This window comes from Panthera onca, chromosome B1 (genome assembly GCF_046562875.1).
Source record: "Panthera onca isolate mPanOnc1 chromosome B1, mPanOnc1 haplotype 2, whole genome shotgun sequence".
In the NCBI taxonomy this organism is placed as follows: Eukaryota; Metazoa; Chordata; class Mammalia; order Carnivora; family Felidae; genus Panthera; species Panthera onca.
This window is the reverse complement of record NC_138342.1, coordinates 81,916,532-81,937,961: the sequence shown is the minus strand read 5'-3', so window position 1 is coordinate 81,937,961 and position 21,430 is coordinate 81,916,532. Positions and strand designations below refer to the sequence as shown.

General features: G+C 36.7%; 1 protein-coding gene across 3 annotated transcripts in view; it reads right to left on the bottom strand.

The window, feature by feature from the left end:
• RAP1GDS1 (Rap1 GTPase-GDP dissociation stimulator 1) overlaps positions 1 to 21,189 on the bottom strand; it is a 167,587-nt gene extending 146,398 nt beyond the window's left edge. Inside the window, exon 1 of one of the 3 annotated variants that reach the window (XM_060654592.3) lies at positions 21,037 to 21,189. In XM_060654592.3, coding sequence (XP_060510575.1) covers positions 21,037 to 21,040 — 4 coding nt within the window. In that variant the 5' untranslated portion in view covers positions 21,041 to 21,189. The remainder of the gene's footprint in view (positions 1 to 21,036) is intronic. The other 2 variants (XM_060654591.3, XM_060654593.3) reach the window with 2 other exon arrangements.
• Positions 21,190 to 21,430: the final 241 nt, after the last annotated feature.

The following is a 21,430-nucleotide window of genomic DNA, read 5'->3' as shown; positions in this document are numbered from 1 at the left end:
TGGCACTTAACATTCAAGAGTAAATGATATCATGCCTCCAAGCTCTGTCCTAGACTCTAAGATATGCCTGACAGGGAAGGAAGGTCAGACAAGGGGCAGATAATATAAGAGGAAATTCTGCCTAAGTGTATGGGAATTTCCGAAGGCTATCTACATAACATAGATAGAGAGAAGTGTTTGGGGCTAAACACTCTGACTTACAAGCAGTCTTGAGCAAGATTCTCCATCAGAATATACTTAAAGCTGTCACTAATCAAACAAAGAGAAAGAAGGAAAGACCCTGTTTACAACGCTTTGTAATAATAGAGAATTGGATGGAAGACTGACATAAAAGACCTACAGAAAAGGAACTTTCTTTAGCTGGAGAAACATATAAAGAAGTATATTTCATTAAGATCGGTGCAAAGCAAATAGTTTCACTTAGTAATCTAATAAATAACAAGGAAGAGATAATGTACACTGAAATTTATAAATTTTTAGGCAACACTAGCTTTTCTGAATAAAATGCCAAAAAGAAAAAATGATACCTACACAAGTAATCATAAATGTGACAGGTGAGTTAAACATAGGTATATATTAAAAATCTTTTCTAAAAAATCTTTAGAAAATGATACTGTCTAAACTATTATTTATGAACCCACAAAAGAAATATTTTCCCAGGATACTGCTACAGAAAGCATAATGAAAATTTAGAGTCAAGATAAAACAAAAGACGATTTAGATAAGAACTAAATAAATCAGAAAGTATGACAATGCCCTTACTTAAATGGTGTTAAAGCTATGATGCACCATAAATTTGAAAGAAAATTTAAGCAACAGGATGAAGAGACATTAGGTCAGTTATCAACTTATGTCTCTCAGCTCCAAATTCACCCTCACTGCCTGATCTGTAAAAATGAATCCTGGCCCTTTAAATATTCTCCCTTTGCCAGATGGCAAGATACAAGGTATATCTGTAGAGGACAATGGATACTACTGAAGAGGAAGTGCTCTCCTTCATGCTCAGTCTTCATAATTTTCTCCAGTGCCACACATCTGCAAGTCATAGCTTTCACCATACTTTTTCTCCAGCTCTCAACTGAGGCAGGAGAACTCTGTACAATAGCCCCAGACAACTCGTTTGCATCCCAGCCCAAGTCACTGCTTCCCACATCATCTCTTCAGCCCTGGAAATGTACACGCTGGAAACCCTGTGGGGCTGGATGCCCAGAGCCGCTCTGGTCCAAACTTCTGGTACACTTCTGGTACAAAGAAGTGTGCTGGGTTCCTGTAGAAAGGGGCTTCTCTAGCCCAATTCTAGCAGTACCTGCTGGGGCACCCCAACTTCCTCTGCATGCCCTACTGTCTGGGGACCACTCATCAACCTCAGCTTGCATGCTCTCCAAAGAGTTGTTCCTGCAGGCCTAGTGACTGTGGGCTACCTCTGGCCTGGGCAACGCAGTGATCTTAATTATATCTTAATGAGAACTCACCTTCCGAGGAAGTTTGTCCTTCCTTGGATGTACTCTCGTAGCTCAAGGTTACCCATCAGATTTGTTATATACTTTTAAAGTTACTCTCCTATCATTGCTTAATATTTTTTACATTAAATGTCTCCTGTTTACATTTCTGTGTAACGGAAGACCATTCTCCCTGGATTTCTTGACATTCCTTACTACTAGGGCCTTCTGAGCAAGGGAAATTGATAAGCTATAATAAGTCTCCTTCTCTGGAGACATTCTAGGAACATAAAAAAAAAAAAAAAAATCCCCCTCTTCTTTCCAGAGGTTTGTTTTTAGCTTACATTTAGGGTAATAACACTAGAGATACTTTTCCCCTTCAGTAGGAATGATTTGTTTAATTCCAGATTATAGACTGTGTGTGTGTGTGTCTGTGTGTGTGTGCGTGTGTGTGTATCTTGGATGACAGATGTGCCAGCAACCCTACATAAGCTTTTAGTGTTGTAATTTCAGAGTTCCTCTCCTGTGGTGCAACCCTGCTGTATGTACTAAAATGCTCTGTAAATAACAAGCTATGTTGTATGATGTATATACTTCATGTTTCTTGTCAGGATATTTATATATACATATAAATTTAACATTATGTGGTCTGTCTTCTGATTAGACCTAGACTAGTACAGATACATAAATAGCCTTCTTAGAAAAATGAGAAATTATGTGAGAAAAGACAAAGAATATTAGCTCTTTCAGTGAAAAATATCATAATGTATCAGGTCATGAATGCTGTGGATCAAGTGAATAATACATTAACAAGATAACCTCAAGCTTCTTTTTGTTCAATGATACTAACTAAAGGCTGACCTAGCACCAAACGCTGCACTAAGTGCCAAAGATACAAACATGAATATAGATACCACAGTTATCACAGTTAGAAAAACTTTTTGTTCCCCCTTACTTTCGATTTTATTTTGGGTGGGAATTACCTTCACATATCCCAGTTCACTCCCAGAAGCAATCAATGTTAACATTTTCTTGTGCATTCTTCTAGAAGCACCTTGTGTGTGTGTGTATGTGTATATAGATGTACACATATGTATATACATGTGTATATATATGCAGTTATTTATATTTACAAACACACACACAAACTTTAAAGCACAGCCCATCCAAATGTTACTACAATACTGATTATCTTCTGCATGGTAATAGCCTTAATAAAAAGTACCATTATTATGACAATTATATTTTAGAAAATCATAATAACAGCCCTATAACTGAAATCCCTTGGTAAATGTACAACAAAGTATTATTTTATTATTTGGTGGTAATAAATGTAGAAATCCACAGTCCCCCAAAAAGTGATAGGAAAGACACAAATTCAAAATAATTTTGCCAAATATACTAATATGAGGTTATTATTATAAGATCAACATTAAAATTGGTATTAAGGATAACTACTAAATTTTAATTTGGAAAGATGAATATAGATATTCCTTTGTTCCTATCAGGTTTTATTAGGCTATTGTGCTTTGAGAAAAAAAATACACAAATTTTGGTGTGGCTGGGTGGCTTAGTTGGTTAAGCATCTGACTTTGGCTCAGGTCATGACCTCACAGTCTGTGGGTTCAAGCCCCATGTCAGGCTCTGTGCTGATAGCTCTGAGCCTGGAACCTGCTTCGGATTCTGTGTCTCCCTCTCTCTCTGCCCCTCCCCTGCTCATGCTCTGCCTCTGTCTCTCTCTCTCTCTCTGTCTCTGTCTCTCTCTCTCAAAAATAAATAAACAAAAAAATTTTTTTAAAAATACACAAATGTTAGTGGTAACTATCCTTACTAAGAGTATTGACAGTTTTTATTAGCCAAACAGGTAAAGTTTACCATAAAGCAATAATAAAACTGTTTAAACTGTTTAAACATGCATATTTCTTTTCTGGCAGCAAATATTTCTTCAAGGGAATCAATGTCAAGTAAAAGACAATTAAATAAACCACAGGGAAATGCTATTTACTAGACAAAATTCTCTGTTAGGCCATCTTTGTTTAAAATGAAAAGAAAAACCCAGTAAACATTTATTCATCAGGTAGTTCCCACTTTGGAAAGTTTTAATAGCAACCCATTTCTTACTGAAACAATGTATCTTTCAGGTTTTATAACTGTTCCAATTATTATTGTTACATTAGCAACCCCCCCGCCCCCTCAAACTTCATGGCATAAAACAAAAGCCGTTTTATTGAACTCACGGATTCTGTGAACCAGGAATTCATAAAGGGCACACTGAGGATGGTTTGTCTCTGTTCCACAAGGTCTGGGGCCTCAGTGAAGAGTCTCAAAAGATAGGGGTGTGTCTCCGAGAGTGACTAAATAGCAGGGGCTGGCATCATCTGAATCATTTGATGGTTCTGGTGACTGGACTGAAAGGACTTGGGAGGTTATGAATGCCAACCTGAGACCCGAGGCTCCTCCAGATGGCCTGGCTCCCCCACAGAATGGTAGCTACAGGGTCAGACTTTCAGGGCTCCAAGCAGGTCAGCATTTCCACAAACAGTATGGAAGCAACATTTTTTACTATCAGGCCTAGGAAATGATAGAACACTTGTGGTGCATTCTATTGGTTACAAGTGAGTCACAAGCATGCTCATTTTAAACAGGAAGAGAACTCCCCAGCTCTCAATGGGGAATGGCAAGTTCTTGAAAAATATGTGTGGGGAAAGACATATTGTTGTGGCCATCTTTGGAAAGCACAATCTGCTATAATAATTTGATATTCGGTATACTGATTTGGTTAAAATAACACAACCAACAGCATTAGATCCTTTGACTGCTTTTTCATCTGAACACAAGATACAGTTTCCCAAAAAATGTATGTTCACCTTTGGGAATAGAAATTAAAATTTATATAGTTATTATTTCATCAATATTTGTAACTACCTTGTGAAATAGGTGTTATTGTTATTGCCCATATTTTAATGGAGAAAGTTGTATCTGGAAGCTGAATAACTTGCCCAGAAAGATAAGTGCCAAAGGTGGGATAAATTCAGACACATGTGTCTTCAATGTCTAGGCTCTTTCCAGTGAACAGGCAATCTTCACAGTACCAGGTTAAATGAAACTCATTCATATTTCATGCATATCAGAACTGTGCAAAGCAAGGAGTACCTATATTTTGCTTTATGTAGATGTAAATTCTTCAAAAATTAATTTATAACCCAACCGTGTTAGGTAGTTTTATGAGCTAACAACTGTCTATATATGTGAATGTGTGCAAGACAGAAAAGAAAAGAGAGGAAGAGAGGAAGGAAGGAAGAGGGAAGGGAAGAAAAGAGAGAAGGAAGGAAGGAAGGAAGGAAGGTAGGTAGGAAGGAAGGAAGGAAATCACAATGAGATGTACCAGGAGCAGTCTCTGCCATAGTATCTCAAGGGCAGTACCAATGCTGGATACATACTCCAGCTTTCATTAACTGTTAAATAGAAAAATAAATTCTAAGAAAAATTTTCCAGATCACTGTAAGTAATGAACGCTTGTATATTCTTGAGAAGGTTTATTAGGTGCTTAAAAGGTAAATATGATCTATTCTCTTATTTAAATTCTTTGGTCTCTGCGTTTTCTCTTTCAAGAATCCAAACTATATCCTTATCTGTTTCTGTTACTCATTTCTTTTATGTTATTATCTTACAGTTAGAGGTTAAGCTTTTCAAAAGCAAAACTGTCACTGCTTGCATTATTTGTCACTTTCTGTATTGCCTAATAGGATAGTCCTGTGTTTCTGATCTGACTGATGATGTTTTATACAAACCACATAAAAGCCAGAAATGTGACACAATACAGTTATTCTTTCTTGGAGCTTCACACTACCCTTCCCAAAAACGCATTCTTGCAACTAAAAGGAAATTAAGTTAATCAGCTCATATAAAAGTCCTGTCATTATTATAATTTTGTTGTTAAAGATAAACTAACATCTATATTTCTGTAAAATAAATATTTCAGTGTAAGCTTTGCTTCTTTATAAGGATCAGTGTCATCTTTTATAATGGAGCTACTGGAGGAATCTTCAAAATGGAATATTTTTTATAAGAACTAAAGGAAACAGTTTTTCATTCCTGACAAATTTCTTGTTAAAAATAATCTTGGTGTAAGCTTCTCACAGCTTTGAAAGCAATTTTTTGTTAAAGTACAATGATTCCTGTTTTTTTCTTTTCCTGATTATAAAAACAAAATCCCCACACATAAAAAAGGGGAACTTACTAGTTACTTGAAATTATTTTTATAATTTTGTGTAATTCTTTTTTACATAATTTTAAATTTAAACTGTTGCTTTAAATACTTTAAAATTATGTAATTCTATGTAATTCATTTGATATAATTATTTTAAATAATTTTATATAATCCTTATATGTTAGAAAATGCTTTCTAATATGTACAAGAAAATAATTTTTTTAGAAACAATCTAGCAGCCTATTGCACTTTGATGACTTTTTAAAAAATACCATACCATCATTTTCCCTAGTAAGTGTATTTAATGCTCAAGGGCATGCCCCCACACACACAAAAAAGGGGAAAAAATACAATAGATCTGGGTCTGGGGGTTGGTCAGCCTTTATTAAGTAACTGAGTGTGAAGGATTCCTTATTATGAATTGTATTAGTTCTTTATGAAATGAGCTTTTTCCCCCTTCCATTTTTATTTGAAATCTATTATATGGTTCTTATTCAATAATAATGATAATACTTTAAGGATACAGATAAAATGAGGGCTTAAAGAGCTTAAGTAACTTGCTAAAGGCTATACTACAGAATTAATTTATGAAAGAGGAGAGATTCTATCCTCTATTTCTCTAATTCCTTGTATCATTCTGATCAACTGCAGATTAAACCATGACTGATGGCCAAATGAATACAATTAACTCTTTGGTAATTCAAAAGTTATAACAGAAATCTCAGAGATCACAAATTCAAATACCTGTAAGGGCCATATGCCACAACAACAAAACGAAGATAAAAATCATATGAAAATCTCAACAGATGCAGAAAAACATGACAAAATTTAACATCTGCTCATGATAAAAACTCTAAACAAAGTGGGGTTAGAGAGAACATACTTCAACATAATAAAGGCCATATGAAAAACCTACAGTTAACATCATATCTAATGGTGAAAAATTGAGAGCTTTCCCTCTAAGGTTAAGAACAAGACAAGGATGTACACTCTCATCATTTTTATTCAACATAGTACTGTAAGTCTTGGCCACAGTAATCAGACAAGAAAAACAGAAGAAGCATCCATTTTGGTAAGGGAGAAGTTAAACTGTCAGTATTCACAGACGACATACTATACATAAAAAAACCTTAAAGACCCTACCAAAAAAGTAACAGAAGTAATAAATGAATTCAGTAGAGTAGCAAAACACAAAATTAATAACAAGATATTGGTATCTTTTCTATACACTAATAACCAAACAGAATAAAAAAAAAAATTAAGAAAACAATTCCATTTACAATTGCACCAAAGACAACAAAATACCCAGGAATAAAACTTAACCAAGGAAGTGAAACATCTGTACTCTGAAAACTATAAGGCACTGATGGAAGACATTGAAGATCACACAAACAAATGGAAAGATAGTTCATGTTCATGGATTGGAAGAATTAATGCTGTTAAAATATCCATACTATCCAAAACAATCTTCAGATTAAATGTATTCCCTATCAAAATACCAATAACATTTTTTACAGAACTAGAACAAAGAATCCTAAAATTAGTATGGAACTAAGACTCTGAAGAGCCAAAGTAATCTTGAGGAAGAACAAAGATGGAAGTATCATAATCCCAGATTTTACGACATACTACAAAGCTGTATTAATCAAAACAGTATGGGGCTGGCATAAAAATGGATCAATGGAAAAGAATAGAAAGCTCAGAAATAAACCCACAATATGGTCAGTTAATATTATATGTTTTATATTATATACATATATAGCCAATTAATGTATGACAAAAGAGGAAAAAACATAAAATGAGGAAAAAAGTCTTCTCAATAAATAGTGCTGGGAAAACTGGACAGCTACATGCAAAAGAATGAAACTAGAGCACTCTCTAACTCCATACACAAAAATAAACTAAAAATTGATTAAAGACCTAACTATGAAACCTGAAACCACAAAAGTCCTACAAGACAGCATGGGGAGTAATATCTCTGACATTAACCACAGCAATATTTTTCTAGATATGTCTTTTCAAAGAAATGAAGACTACATACATACATGCACATACATACGTGTACATACATACACGTACAAAAAAGCTTTTACACAGCAAAGGAAATCATCAACAAAATAAAAAGACAAGTGGGAGAAAATATTTGCAAAAATAAAAAGACAACCTACTAAGTGGGAGAAAATATTTGCAAATAATATATAGGACAAGGGTTTAATATCCAAAATACATAATACATAAAGAACTTATATAACTCAACACCAAAAAAACAAATAATCCAATGAAAAACTGGGCAGAAGATAAAAACACGCATCTCCAAAGAAGACATACAGATGGCCAACAGACACATGAAAAGATGGATGTCATCTTGGCTAAATGTCAGAATGGCTAAAATCAAAAGACAAGAAATAAAAAGTGTTGGCAAAGATATGGAGAAAAAGGAGCCCTCATGCACTGCAAGGGGGAATGTAAATTGGTACAGCCACTGTGGAAAACAGTATGGAGGTTCCTCAAAAAGTTAAAAATAGAAATACCGTATAATCCAATAACTCTACTACTGGGTATTTACCCAAAGAATACAAAAACATTAATTGAAAAGATATATGCACCCCTATGTTTAATCAGCATTATTTACAGTAGTCGAGATACAGAAGAAACCTGAGTGTTCGTCAGCAGACAAATGGATAAGGAAGACGCAGTGTACACATACCCACCACACACACACACAGGAGTATTACGCAACCATAAAAAAGGACATCTTGCCATTTGTGACAACATGGATGGACCCAGAGGGTATAATGCTAGGTGAGTTAAATCAGACTAAGAAAGACAAATACAATATGATTCCATGTGGAATCTAAAACAAACAAAACAGATAAACAAAAAGCAGAATCAAATCTATAAATACAGAAAATTAAAAGATAGTTGCCAGATGAAAGAGGTATACTCAAATTAAAAAAAAATAATAAACTAAAAAATAAAGTACAAATGAACAGGTTAAAAAATATCTTCCAGATAGAGTACTGAGTGAAATTTGTAGGATTTAAAATAATAGGAAGAAGTACTGAACTGGAGACCCCACACCTTGCCTAAGGACACTATCGTTAACTGTCACCAATAGGAATACAGGCTCAGGGATCTTAAATTTTTAATGTTTCAAGAAAAATTTGCAAAATAGATTTCTATCAGAAATTTCATGTTATTTAAATGTTGACTAATTCCAATTTCTAAAACTTCTCTAACAAAACCCATCTGCAAAGTATATTTGGCCCGTTGGCTGCTGGTTTGCAAGCTCTATTATAAACATGACTATAATCACTATAGGATAATGCTGTTAATTAAGAAGACTGACCTAAGTCTGCAGTGACTCTATGACTTGAACAAACAAGTATTACTGAATGCCAACAAGAAATATGAAACACTGAGTGACTAAAACTGTATTAGTGAATGTGTTATAGGAGTCCAAGAAGTAACAGGTATCCAGAGAAATAAGAGGTCTGAAGTAGCCTTCATGAGCTAGACAATGGAGAATGAATAAGAACAGAGGAAAAAAGTTACTCTAGGAGGAGGAATAACATGAACAAAGGTATACTGGTGTTATCACTGACAAAGAATATTTCAGGGTCAGTGATTATCAAAGGAAGATGTATTTCAGAGAGAGAAATATAAGAAAGGTAACAGATTTCTATGACTTTTGAAAGCTCAGCCGAGTTTAGACGTGATAGGATAGTCAGTTCAAGTAGTAGATCTTGAGAAGAATGATATAATCAATGCAGTATCTTTTTACTAATCTAAAAGGATTAATCTGGTTGTAGCATGTAGAAAAGACTGGAGAGCACAGAGTCTAGTAGTAGGGAGGCCAACTAAGAAATGGTCTCAGTAGTACAGGAATGAAGAGATGAGGACCTAGACTTTAGTAATAAAAATGTTACAAAGGGAAGAGTTTTCCACTAACCTATTTACGTGAGTGAATCCTTGAAGTTAGCTCATTTCTGTGTGCATGTGTGTATAGGTATGTGTGTTTGTGTATGTGTACAGATATGTTTTTTTTCATTAACAAATTGGAGCTGGCCTGGTATAATGAAGAGAACACTTGCAGAGGAGTTAGGAAATCAAGATTCTAGATCTGACACTACCCCTAACTCAATGTGTGAACTTGGGCATGTCTCTTAGCCTCCCTAACCCTCAGTTCTCTGCCCTGGACAGAAAGATACAGAGCCATGATGTCGTTGTTGGAGGCCCTGGATCTTACAATTCCAAAAACCATTAACAATCTTAAGTCCAGATGACCCTTGCACAACAGAGGTTTGAATCACACACAGGTCCACTTATATGTGAATGTTTTTTCAATTAATACAGTACAGCACTGTAAGTGTATTTTCTCTTACGGTTTTCTTTTTTAAAATTTATTTGAGAGAGAGAGAGAGAGAGCATGTGCGTGTGAGCGGGGGAGATGGGGTGAGAGAGAGAGAGAATCTTAAGTAGGCAACCATGCTCAGTGTGGAGCCCAAGGCAGGGCTCCATCCCACAACCCTGGGATCACGAACTGAGCCAAGTGGGGTTAAGCGTGTGACTCTTGGTTTCGGCTCAGGTCATGATCTTACAGTTCATGGGTTCAAGACCCATGTTGGGCTCTATGCTGATAGCTGCGGAGCCTGCTTAGGATTCTCTGTCTCCCTCTTTCTCTACTTCTCCCCACTCACTCGCGCTCTCTCTCTCAAAATAAAATTTAAAAAATATGTTAATTAACTACTCTTGGTCAGGATTCCAGTCAACAGGTTATTAGTAGTTAAGCTTTACAGGGAATCAAAAGTTATATGTGGATTTTCAATTGTGTGGGAGGTCCATGCCACCATTTTCCATGTTGTTCAAGGGCCAGCTATCTGTAGATAAAAATCTAATTGCTGGATTCTTTTAAAAGTCCCCAAATCTGGCTTCCCTGGGTCCACATTCCTACACGGCAAAAACGGTTGGAGTGCAGTAGGGAACTCCTGTTGTAGGTTAGGCACATACCCTCTAGTCTGCCATAGTCTCCTCATTTCGTGTTGTATCTTCACCTTGAGGCCCAGTGTTAGTTGCCATTCATCATGCTTTCATTGCTATTCTTATTATAGTAGAGAGATATTTTTCTAACCTTTGTCTTTTATCAAAAGAGAGAAAATGAAAAACAGACAATTTTTAAGAAAAGTGAGAGGAAACATACATCTTTATGAAAATAAAAAATATTCCTTGGGTGCCTAGGTGGCTCAGTCAGTTAAGCATCTGACTCTTTATCTTGGTTCAGGTCAACTTCTCATGGTTCGTGAGTTCAAGCCCCACATCGAGCTGTGCATTGACAGTGCAGAGTCTGTTTGTGTTTCTCTCTCTCCCTCTCTCTCTCTCTCTGCCCCTCCTCGTTTGTTCTCCATCTCTCTCTTCCTCAAAATAAATTAATTTTAAAAAATATCCCTTTCAATTTAGTATGTGAGGAAAAAATTGCACTGGTGTCAAAAGCTTACCACTTTAACCCTCTTTAATCATATAGTTTCTTCATTTGAGTTTGGGAACCCTGCTAGATGTGTTGGAGAGCTACTGAAAAAAATATATCTAAGAAGTGAAATGATCAGATTCACCTTTTAAACAGAGTACTCTAGCAGCATGTAAAAACTGGTTAAGAGGGGAAATGCTGGGGGAAAGAACATCTGTTACAGAAGAGTAAGAAGATTTCAAGGGGTAATAAAACCTTGAACTGGCATGTTTGCAGCAGAGAAAAGAGGAGAGGGCTGATTCAAAGAGGCAGAACTGTTAGAACTTAGGGAATCCAAAGGATGTTATAATGACTAGATTTTAGGAATGGTTGACTGGATAGATAGTGATACCATTTACTGAGCTAGGGAATTCACAGGGAGAAAAAGTCACCGGTAAAGATGAGGTAGTTTAGCATGACTCTATAGTAGGAGCAAGCAAACTACTCCTGTTTTTTGTTTTTTTATTATTTAAAAAAAAAAATTTTTTTTTTTAACGTTTATTTATTTTTGAGACAGAGAGAGACAGAGCATGCATGGGGGAGGGTCACAGAGAGAGGAAGACACAGAATCTGAAACAGGCTCCAGGCTCTGGGCTGTCAGCACAGAGCCCGACATGGGGCTCGAACCCACGGACCGTGAGATCATGACCTGAGCCGAAGTCAGACGCTCAACCGACCGAGCCACCCAGGTGCCCCTACTCCTGTTTTTGAATAGCCTATAGGTAAAACAGTTTTACATTTGTAAATGGTTGAATAAAATCAACAGAGAAATATATTTCATGATGTGCAAATTCTATGAAATTGAAACTCAGTGTCCATAAACAAAGTTTTAGTGTAACACAACTTACTCCTGTATTTATTGTCTATATCTGTGTTCACATTATGATGATAGAGTTGAGTAGGTGAGACAGAAACCGTGGGTAGCACTTTCATCAGTTTGCCCTGTTGTTTGATGTGCTCCAAATTATGGGCAGCACCGTGGATAGCACAGTTATGGCTGTCCACTGTTTCAAGTACCAGGTCTACTGACATAACACAACATTTCACTTTGATCAAGTCAAAACAGGAAAAGCATACTTCAAATGTCATACTTTTAAGGTATTTAAAGTGGTATATGGATTAGTTTGTTATTGAATAAGATAGCAAACCACTGTATCATGCAGTGACACTATAGCTATGCTAGAAAAATACAGCACTATATTATCAGACTAAGCCTTCATCATATTCACAATTCATAGGAAAGGGTCAGAGAAATTAGAAAACAAAACATAATGGCTCATCACAGCCGAATTTCTTTTCAAAAATAAAAAATGAAAATGAAGTTGCAAATGAAGTAAGTTTCTGAGTGGTTCACTCATTAACCAAGCACGGAAAGCTTGGTGAGCTCATGGTGAGCTAAAGAAATATTTTGGGGGGGGGGGGGGGGGGGAGGATGCGGTGATTTGTTTGAGGCAGCCTTTCTGTGATGATAGCTACTTGAAGAGGTGAGGACACTAGGAACAATATAAATATTCAACTAAAAAATAAGGCAAATGATTTTGAAAGGTTTTCCTTGGTTCTTGATGAGCTGACCTGTATTAGTGACACTGCATGTTATCTGTGGAACGACTGATGCTGAGTGTGAAGTAACTAAAGAAGTAGCTTCTATGAAGAGTCTGCATAGAATAGGCAAGAATATTTTCAAAGTTGAGAAAATATTAATTCAGTACAACCTGAAGTGGAATCTGCTAAGATGTGTTACAAATGATGATGGTAAAAATGTGAAGAACAGTAAAAGGCATAGCTGAACAAACTTACAATGTTTGTGGAAATGTAAGGTGGTTAAAGTCTATGCTTATTCATTACATTATTTATTGGCAGGCATTTTATAAGGAAGATATTTTAAATTATCATGCCAGGAGTATCAACTTCATTCACTCTCATTGATTTAACCACTGTCAGTTCTGCGTACTTTGATAAGAATTAGAAGCCAAATATCCTGACTTACCTTGTCACAGAGCAGTTTAATGGCTTACCAATGGTAGAGTTTTATTGTGATTTTTTAGCAGAAAGGTGAGAATGCAGGGTGCATGGGTGGCTCAGTAAGTTAAGCATCTGACTCTTGATTTCTGCTCAGATCGAGTCCCACGTTGGACTCTGCGCTGACGGTGCAGAGCCTGCTTTGGATTCTCTTCCCCCCCCCCCCGCCCTTCCCTGCCCCCCCCCCCCCCAAATAAGTAAAACATTAAAAAAAAAAAGTGAGAATGAAATTTCTGGGGGAAAAATGCCACTATTATCAAACAATGAATGCCTCTGGAAATTAGATTTTGCTGCAGATTTGGTGTTTCCTAGAATTTGACCTGAAAATCAAGGCAAAATAGTGCTTACATGAGAAACATAACTATGTTAAGTCATTTTGACAACGTTGTTGGAAACACAAGTAACCATCAATCTGCTATATACCCTTCTCATGCTGTCAAATGTCATACAATAAGATCTCCACACATACACAAATCTACAACAGATATATTTTGCAAGCTCAAACTACTGTTGCAGCACTGTTTTTCAGACCTTATTTCAGACGCAAATGAAACTTCCAAACATCAAAATCCATTTAAGTAACAGAGGAGTTTCTACTCTACTATTACAAGTGGTTAATTTACAATGTAGTAGCATGCTAAATGTTAAATGTCAAGAGAAGAATCTAAAAGATTCTATAATTCCTTCCATAGAAATAAATAGTCTCATTAATAAAATCATATGCCCATGGACGGATACACGGATACGAGCATTTGAGAGTACCTATCTGTGTGAAAACATGTTCCAAAGACAAAATCCATAAAATCACATTAAAGATCTGCATTAACAAATGAACATCTGGATCAATTTTGATGGCAGGGTAACTCTGAGTCCCAATTAAGTGAAATGCTATCTCAAAAACAGAATTACAATATTTTCATTGGTAGACCTATATTGCAATAACTTTTGTTCAGTTAATGTTGTATTTTGAACATAGTCAACAAAATATTTGTGGATATTTGTTTTCTCTCATCATATATATTTTCTCTCTTGTTTTTGATTTTGCCTCTTGGCCTAAATATTGACCATCTGACCCTTTATGTAAAAAGTCTGCAGACCTATGCTCTATGGTGAGGCTATTAAAAGTGCAGCATCATCTGCCAATGTCTTGACAATGCGAATTCTCAGCCTACCCAACACCTACTTACCAAAATTTCTGAGGGCGGGCCTAGTAATTTTTTTTTTAACAAATGCTACAGGATTCTTAAGCAAGCCAGAATTTGAGAATCACTGCTCTAAAACAAGATTTTAGAGACTGAGCTCTCTCCCCCTGGATAAATTACTTAATTCTCTGAATCGGTAGAATGGGGATAGTATCACCCACTTCATAGAATTGTTGAAAAGATTAAAATTAAATTTTAAAAATATGAGAAAGTGTAAAGTTTAACATAACTCATCAATAATTCTTATTAAACAGTAATAAATGGTAATTATTAATCCAGTGGTATACCAGAACCCACCTGTACCAGCCCATGAGAAATGATTATTAAATTTTTAAGAATTTTCGAGGCAATTATTAAAACACACATTATTGAAAATTAAATCTTATAAACTTAAGTAAGTTATATTAAAACAAAGATTTTACTACTCAAAACTCATTACTACTTAATTATTTTACTACCCTTTACTATTATCTGTGCTCACAGGTTCTTATATCTATATAGCGGATCCACCATATACTAGTGTGCTGTATCTCATCTCTTCCCAACCATGAATTCATAGGATATCAACAACCACCACAAATCAGGGCTTTTGTGGAGAAGGGTTTCTGGTTAAACATTAACCATCACACCTCTAGTTATCATTATTAATAATTACACAATAGTTTGCTTTTGAACTAAATGAGTTTGAATTAACTATGCATGTAGAGATGTCTAATAATCTCTTAGATGAAAAGACAGCCCAGACACACACACACACACACACACACACACACACACACACACAGGCACTAACAGCATACACATAGTAATTAAAATCATAAATATGGACAAAATTAAGCAAAACAGCTTTTAGAGAAGAGGCCAGATACATAGCTCATAAAAGACAAAATTAATTTTCTGTACAAAAAGTTAGAAGGACTTTGGAGTTTGTAAGCATAGCCAATCATAGCTAGCAGCTCAATTTACTTCCATTTATCACTATCCTAATTCTCACTTTTAATGCCTGGAATGCTTCTAGCAACAAAAGTTGTATAAATGGATGTACTGAGAGAATGACATTACTCTGCAATTTGAATCTATATCTTAGCCAGTATGAGTAACGGTATTTAAGGCTGTCTGGTTAGACAAAGCTAACAGGTTGGTTCAAACCCTGAAGTGCTACCTCAAGTCGACATTACTCCAAAGAAAAATGAATTATATAAGTATGTTTATGGCATATTTAAGACATCAATGATACTGAGTACATTTTAAAGTTCAGTTTCACAGAATCATAGGATTTTATAACCAAAATAGACTTTATAACCTATTCTGGTATCATTTATTATACCTCCTCTCTCCACAAGAAAGAACTATTTGCCAAGTTAAATGCCTAGGAAAGTATTTTAAATTAAGTATTATCTGAACATGATTATCTAAAATTAACATGAAGTTCCCAAAGGAGTGGATCTTCCTTCTCCACTCTTCCAGATATTTATGAGCAAGGATTAAAAAATTTAAGTCATTCTTATAGCTGTTGTTGGTGCCACCAATAACACCAGAATTGCCAAGTTCAAATTCAGGTGACTTGGAATCTCTGAAGAGGAAAACCATACTCTTCCCCAAAGGCAGCTAGAAGCTCCTGTGAAAGTTAAAATCTACAGTTCACAAAATGAATTAGGGTTATTAAAACCTCCCAAACCATAGTACTAGATAGACTATGACTCTACCAAAGTTAATGATTTCAATTCTCCTATAAGTAAAAAAAAAAAAAAAAAAAAAAAAAAGACATATACAACATAGACATAACGGCAACATAATAAAAATTATTGAACTAGTCAATCTCTTTTAAAATAATAAATTTTAGTGATTATCAGTTTACAAAGATTTTTATCACTCTACTTTGCAAAGAACAAGTAAAAGTACTATTTTTTACTATTTATTTATGAAACCATTCCTGGACTTATAAATACAAGAGGAAAAAAAAAAAAAAAGACTTATATCTAAAGCTAACACAAATTTATAGAGAAAAACAAAACTCCAGGAATTAAGAGTATAATTAGAGGCATACATACAACTAGAGAAATCCAAAATTCACAAAGACTAATAGTAAATAAAAAGTGATAAAACCATTCATCAGTGAAGAGTACACTTTATGTAAAATGTCATGTGAAATTATAAAACCATTTCTAAGCTCACTCTGTATGACAGATATTGCAAACATAAAAAGCATACTGTACTAAGACACAATGACATAAAAAATGGAATGTCAAAGAAATTTTGAAGCACTATGGTGAGATAACAAATTATTCTCAGGCAAGAAAATAGCATGTGTCATTCCATGTAAAGTGCAACATTTTAAAAATGTTTTTAAAAACCTATGCTTACTTACAGATCTTTAAATAGGTCAAGGGATATAGCATGAATACATTGGGAATTCTTAGTTCCACTTACTCATTATCCAGTTAGCCTCTACAACTGACCTCCATTTCTAGCATACCTCTTAAAGCTGCTTTTTAGAAAATATACTGAGTAATATCCTAAGCAAACTACATCAACAAAGATCCTTTTCTCAGTCCATATCACTGGTCTGAAGCAAAAGACATTATTGACCATTCTTTCATGAAACCAACCACATGCAGATTCTAGTCTTTCACTCCTACGTCCATTCCAGTGTCAAATCATTCCATTCCACTTCCCTAACAATGGGTCATTCTTCAAGATTCTTACTTTGGACAAATTTTTTCTTTCCCTCTGTTGTCTCTCAGCCTCCTACCTAACTTGAAATATCATCTCAGGAGATTTATGGGTAACTTCCAGATCTCTAGTTCAAAATCCTCTCTTAAGAGTTAAAATAACTGTTTGTTAAATTTTTTTTTTTTTTTTTTTTACCTAGTTTCAGTCAGTTAACAAATGGTTACTGCATGGCTACTATGTGTCAGACACTAGTGTTAGAAATGTATTCAAAACCTATTATAAGAATCCCTGTCATCAATGAACAGAGAATCTAAATGGCAAACTAAACAGTCCAATTCACCAGGTCCAAAACTAACGATTCACGTTTCCTCTTCCAGTGGATTAAATATATATTAATAATTTTACATCTCTCTATTGCCCAGGTGACAATGTATGACTCCTTTCTCAATTCCATATTCAATAGGTTAGCAAGGAAATTCTGTTCTTTATTTGCAGTATTCTCTTCCCATTGTCACAGCCAAGTTCAGACCAGTAAATATTTTCACCCACACTGCAACAACCACCCTCTGAAGTGTTCTCTATTTTTTCATCTAATTCATCCTTGACTCAATTGACAGATTAATTTTCCTAAACCACAGACTTGATCCATCACTTAACTACAGAAAAACATTTCACAGTCCCTCAATAGACAAGTCAAAGTCCAAAAACTTTTTCAACTTGTCATTTAAGGTCCTCCATTATCTGGTCTTTACCTATTAGTACTGAGGAAGGTGACACACACTCTTACCTTACCGTTTGCTCCAACCAAACATGGTTATTTAACCATATCCTGAAACTCCTTGAGTGTTCCCTCTCTAACTTCACTTATGCCATTTCTCTCCTCCCAACCCCCGGCCTGATTCATTTTTACCTTTCAGAAGCTTAACCAACTTTTTTTGTTTCAAATAACATCATTTTTCTAAAACCTTTTCTCCATGCCCTCAATCTACAATACATGTAAATGTAAAGTTATTTTATATCACTTATACTTTATTTCTGTTATAGCTGTGTATGTACCATCTCATTCCTGTTAATATTATATGCAGCTTGAAATATGAATGTCTTATTCCTCTCTTTCCTCCCACAGTACAGTGTACGTGGTTGATATTCAATAAATATTAAGTACATGTTGAATTTATAATAAAATATATACATTAAATAATAGCCATCACCCATAACATTATATAGGAAGTTTCCTTCACTTTCTTACAGGGAAAAATCACTGCCATGAGATTATTAAAAATCACCTTATTTATGGAGCGCCTTGGATGGCTCAGTCAGTTAAGCATCCAACTTCAGCTAAGGTCATGATCTCGCAGTTTGTGAGTTCAAACCCCACATTGGGCTCTATGCTGACAGCTCAGAGCCCGGAGCCTGCTTCAGATTCTGTGTCTCCCTTGCCCTCTGCCCCTCCCCCACTCGCACTCTGTTTCTTTCTCAAAAACAAACATTAAAAATTTTTTTTAAATCACCTTATTTAATTTAATAAGTGATTAAAAAGCATTAAAAAGTGATTAAAAAGTGATTAAAAAGCCTTAAAAAGTGATTTTTTTCCTACCATTAATCAAGATACCTTTTATGTATACACGAATTGTTATAACTTCCTTGGTTCAGAATATGAAATTGCTTTCCACGGTTTCAATTTTACATTATTGTATGTATCTAGTGATCATCTGATAAACCACCTTACCATTGAAAACAGCAGTGCAGAAGGAAATGGCTAGCCTGGAGGCTATTCCAAAACCTTTAACTCTGAGAAGACCCAACTTTCTTTTTCTTTTCTTTTTTTTTTTTTTTTTTTTTTTAGTAAGAGAAGAGTAGTCATAGTAAAATTATACTTCTCTGTTCCCATTTCCTCCAAGCCTCCATGATAGTCTACCAACTTGAATGTTTGTTCACAGCCCATACTTTCAGGTTCACAAACTGAAAATAATAGGTAGGTTTTAAGTTCAACAATGAATTCACCAAAGATTTATTGAATATCTACTATGTGTAAAGCACGGAGGGGTGGGGGGGATACACAAAAATCAATAAGACATAATTTTCATCTTTTGGAACTCATGACTAAATGCTAACCACACACACACATAAACAACTCCATTATAAGGCAGATTATGTAAGTACTAAAAAGCCTCCAACAAGGTACAGAGTGCTATGGGAGACTGATTTAATCAAAGAGTATCTGAGAAGCTCCAAATAAGAGGTTTCTATCTGGCCATTCTTTGAAATCAAGCAATAACATTCAAGATTTTGAAGATTAATTATTTTTAAGTAAATAATTGTGTTTTAAGTATTTTTATTCATATTGCAACATAACTGAATTTTTTCTACTGAAAAGATTCTTACTCAACATGGAAGTTAAAATTTTATTTAAATGGATTTTGTAGCTCACCTTGAAACATGGGCAAATGTATTTTACAGGAGAAACTTGTGACCTACAATTAGGAGTAAATTTTTGAATGTTCAAGGAAAATTCACAATGTGTCCGATAATCTGAATTAATATTTATTTAAATTTCTACTCCTAGAGAAAAGCTAAGTACATATGAGCCACCCATTTCCACATAAATTTGTTCACCATGTCAATAGCACACCAAAAGGGGGAGAAAAACTGAACTGAAAATAAAATTCAGGGACCCAGATTCATTTTTCATTCATATCACCTCCTGCAACACTAGCCTCAAAAGTCTGAAACAGAGCTTGGAGCATTTGCTTTCCCAGTAAGCTCCATCGACACCATTTCTAGATTTAGATACTTCCTTGAAGATTCTGAGTTGCCACGACCTAACTCTAGATGTGTTGAGCACTGTATTGACAGATCAAAGAACCACACTCATTTTAGGCTTAAAATAACCTGCACGGAAGGGGTAGGAGAATCCGAGTTGACAGATGCCAATGGAGCAAATTTTAAAAAGAGGAAACTGTGATAACAGTGGAAGCAAACTGGGAACATGTAGCAGTATGCTATTCCGAAATGCTACTATTAAAAAAAATAATTGCAGAATTAATCAGACGTTTTTGTAATTACTGAACTTAGTATTTAAGCAATATGTTATGAAAAAATTTTAAGATAAATTATATGCAGTTTTAGAAAATATATTTGCTTTTAAATACCTCATCCAAAACAATCTCTTGAGATTAACCAGACATACAAAGGAACTAAAATCAGATTATGTAGATGTAGGCAGGCTAAGCTGGGAACGAATAACTAACACGTAAGTTCGGTAACATGTTACAGGGTGCGTTTCCTCCTACAGTAGACAGGCGAAGGAACCAAGAAAATGGGCTGAGCACAGGAATATTGCACACTGTAGTCACCCAACACTAATTCAACAGCTAGCGGCTCTATGCATCCTTCCTCACGTTCCTCGTGGCCTCTGACAAGTCATCCTTTCAACCCATGAGGCTGTCCGCTCTCCCCCATCAAAAATAATTTCCGTGCACGTTGTACAATCGCCCTGACAAACTACTTGCTCGCACTTCCCCGCCTCGGGATGAACAGTCCCCAAGATGGGGAAAGGTCGCCCTGACAGGGAAGTTAGGCGAAGTGGTCTCTCTGGCGGTCCGACCGAGCCTCCAGCCCAGCAGACGCCGGGGAAAGGAAGCGGGCGGCCTCCGGAGAAACGGGGATGGGGCAGGCAGAGGAGGCTAGCCCGCGAGGCAGGCTCCGCGGTGCCCGGGCACCCGCTCGGGCAGGAAGAATGGAGGAGGGGAGGCGAGGCAGCGAGGTGCCCGGAGCCGCGGCCCGACCCCACCCCGCGCTCGGGACCCTCCCAGCCCGGGGACCGGCGTGCGTTCCGCGTGCGCCGACTCTCCCCGGAGGAAGAGCCACTGTATTACACCCGTGGATTTGAGAAATCTGGCAACTTTGCGCGAGGAATGCTTCCCACCCTGCAACACGCCGAGAAAGAGAAAAATGTCAGGCGATGACGGGGGAGGAAGGATGACTTACCCATGTTCCTCCCAGAGGGTGAGGAGCCAGCAGGGCGAGGCGAAGGTCTCCGGTGCGGGCGGCGCGGCGCTGTGTCCTCCCTCTACCTCTGCCTCTCCCGCAGCCAGGGAGGGACCCGCGGGGGGCGGCCGCCGGGGAGGAGCAGCTGCTGCTGCTGCTGCTGCTGCTGCTGCAGGCGGCGCGGCCGCGGCGGGGACGAGCGGCGGGGGGCGGGGCGGGGCGGGGCGGGGCGGGCGGGCGCAGCCTGCGGCGGGCGCGGCTCCGAGCGGGCGGGCGGCGGAGACGCCGAGCCGACTTGAGGAGCGCCTGCCCTGACTCGCGGCCCGGGAGCGCCCCGCCCTCCCCGCCGAGCATGCTCAATACCTCCCTCTTTTTTTTTTTTTTTTCCTCCACT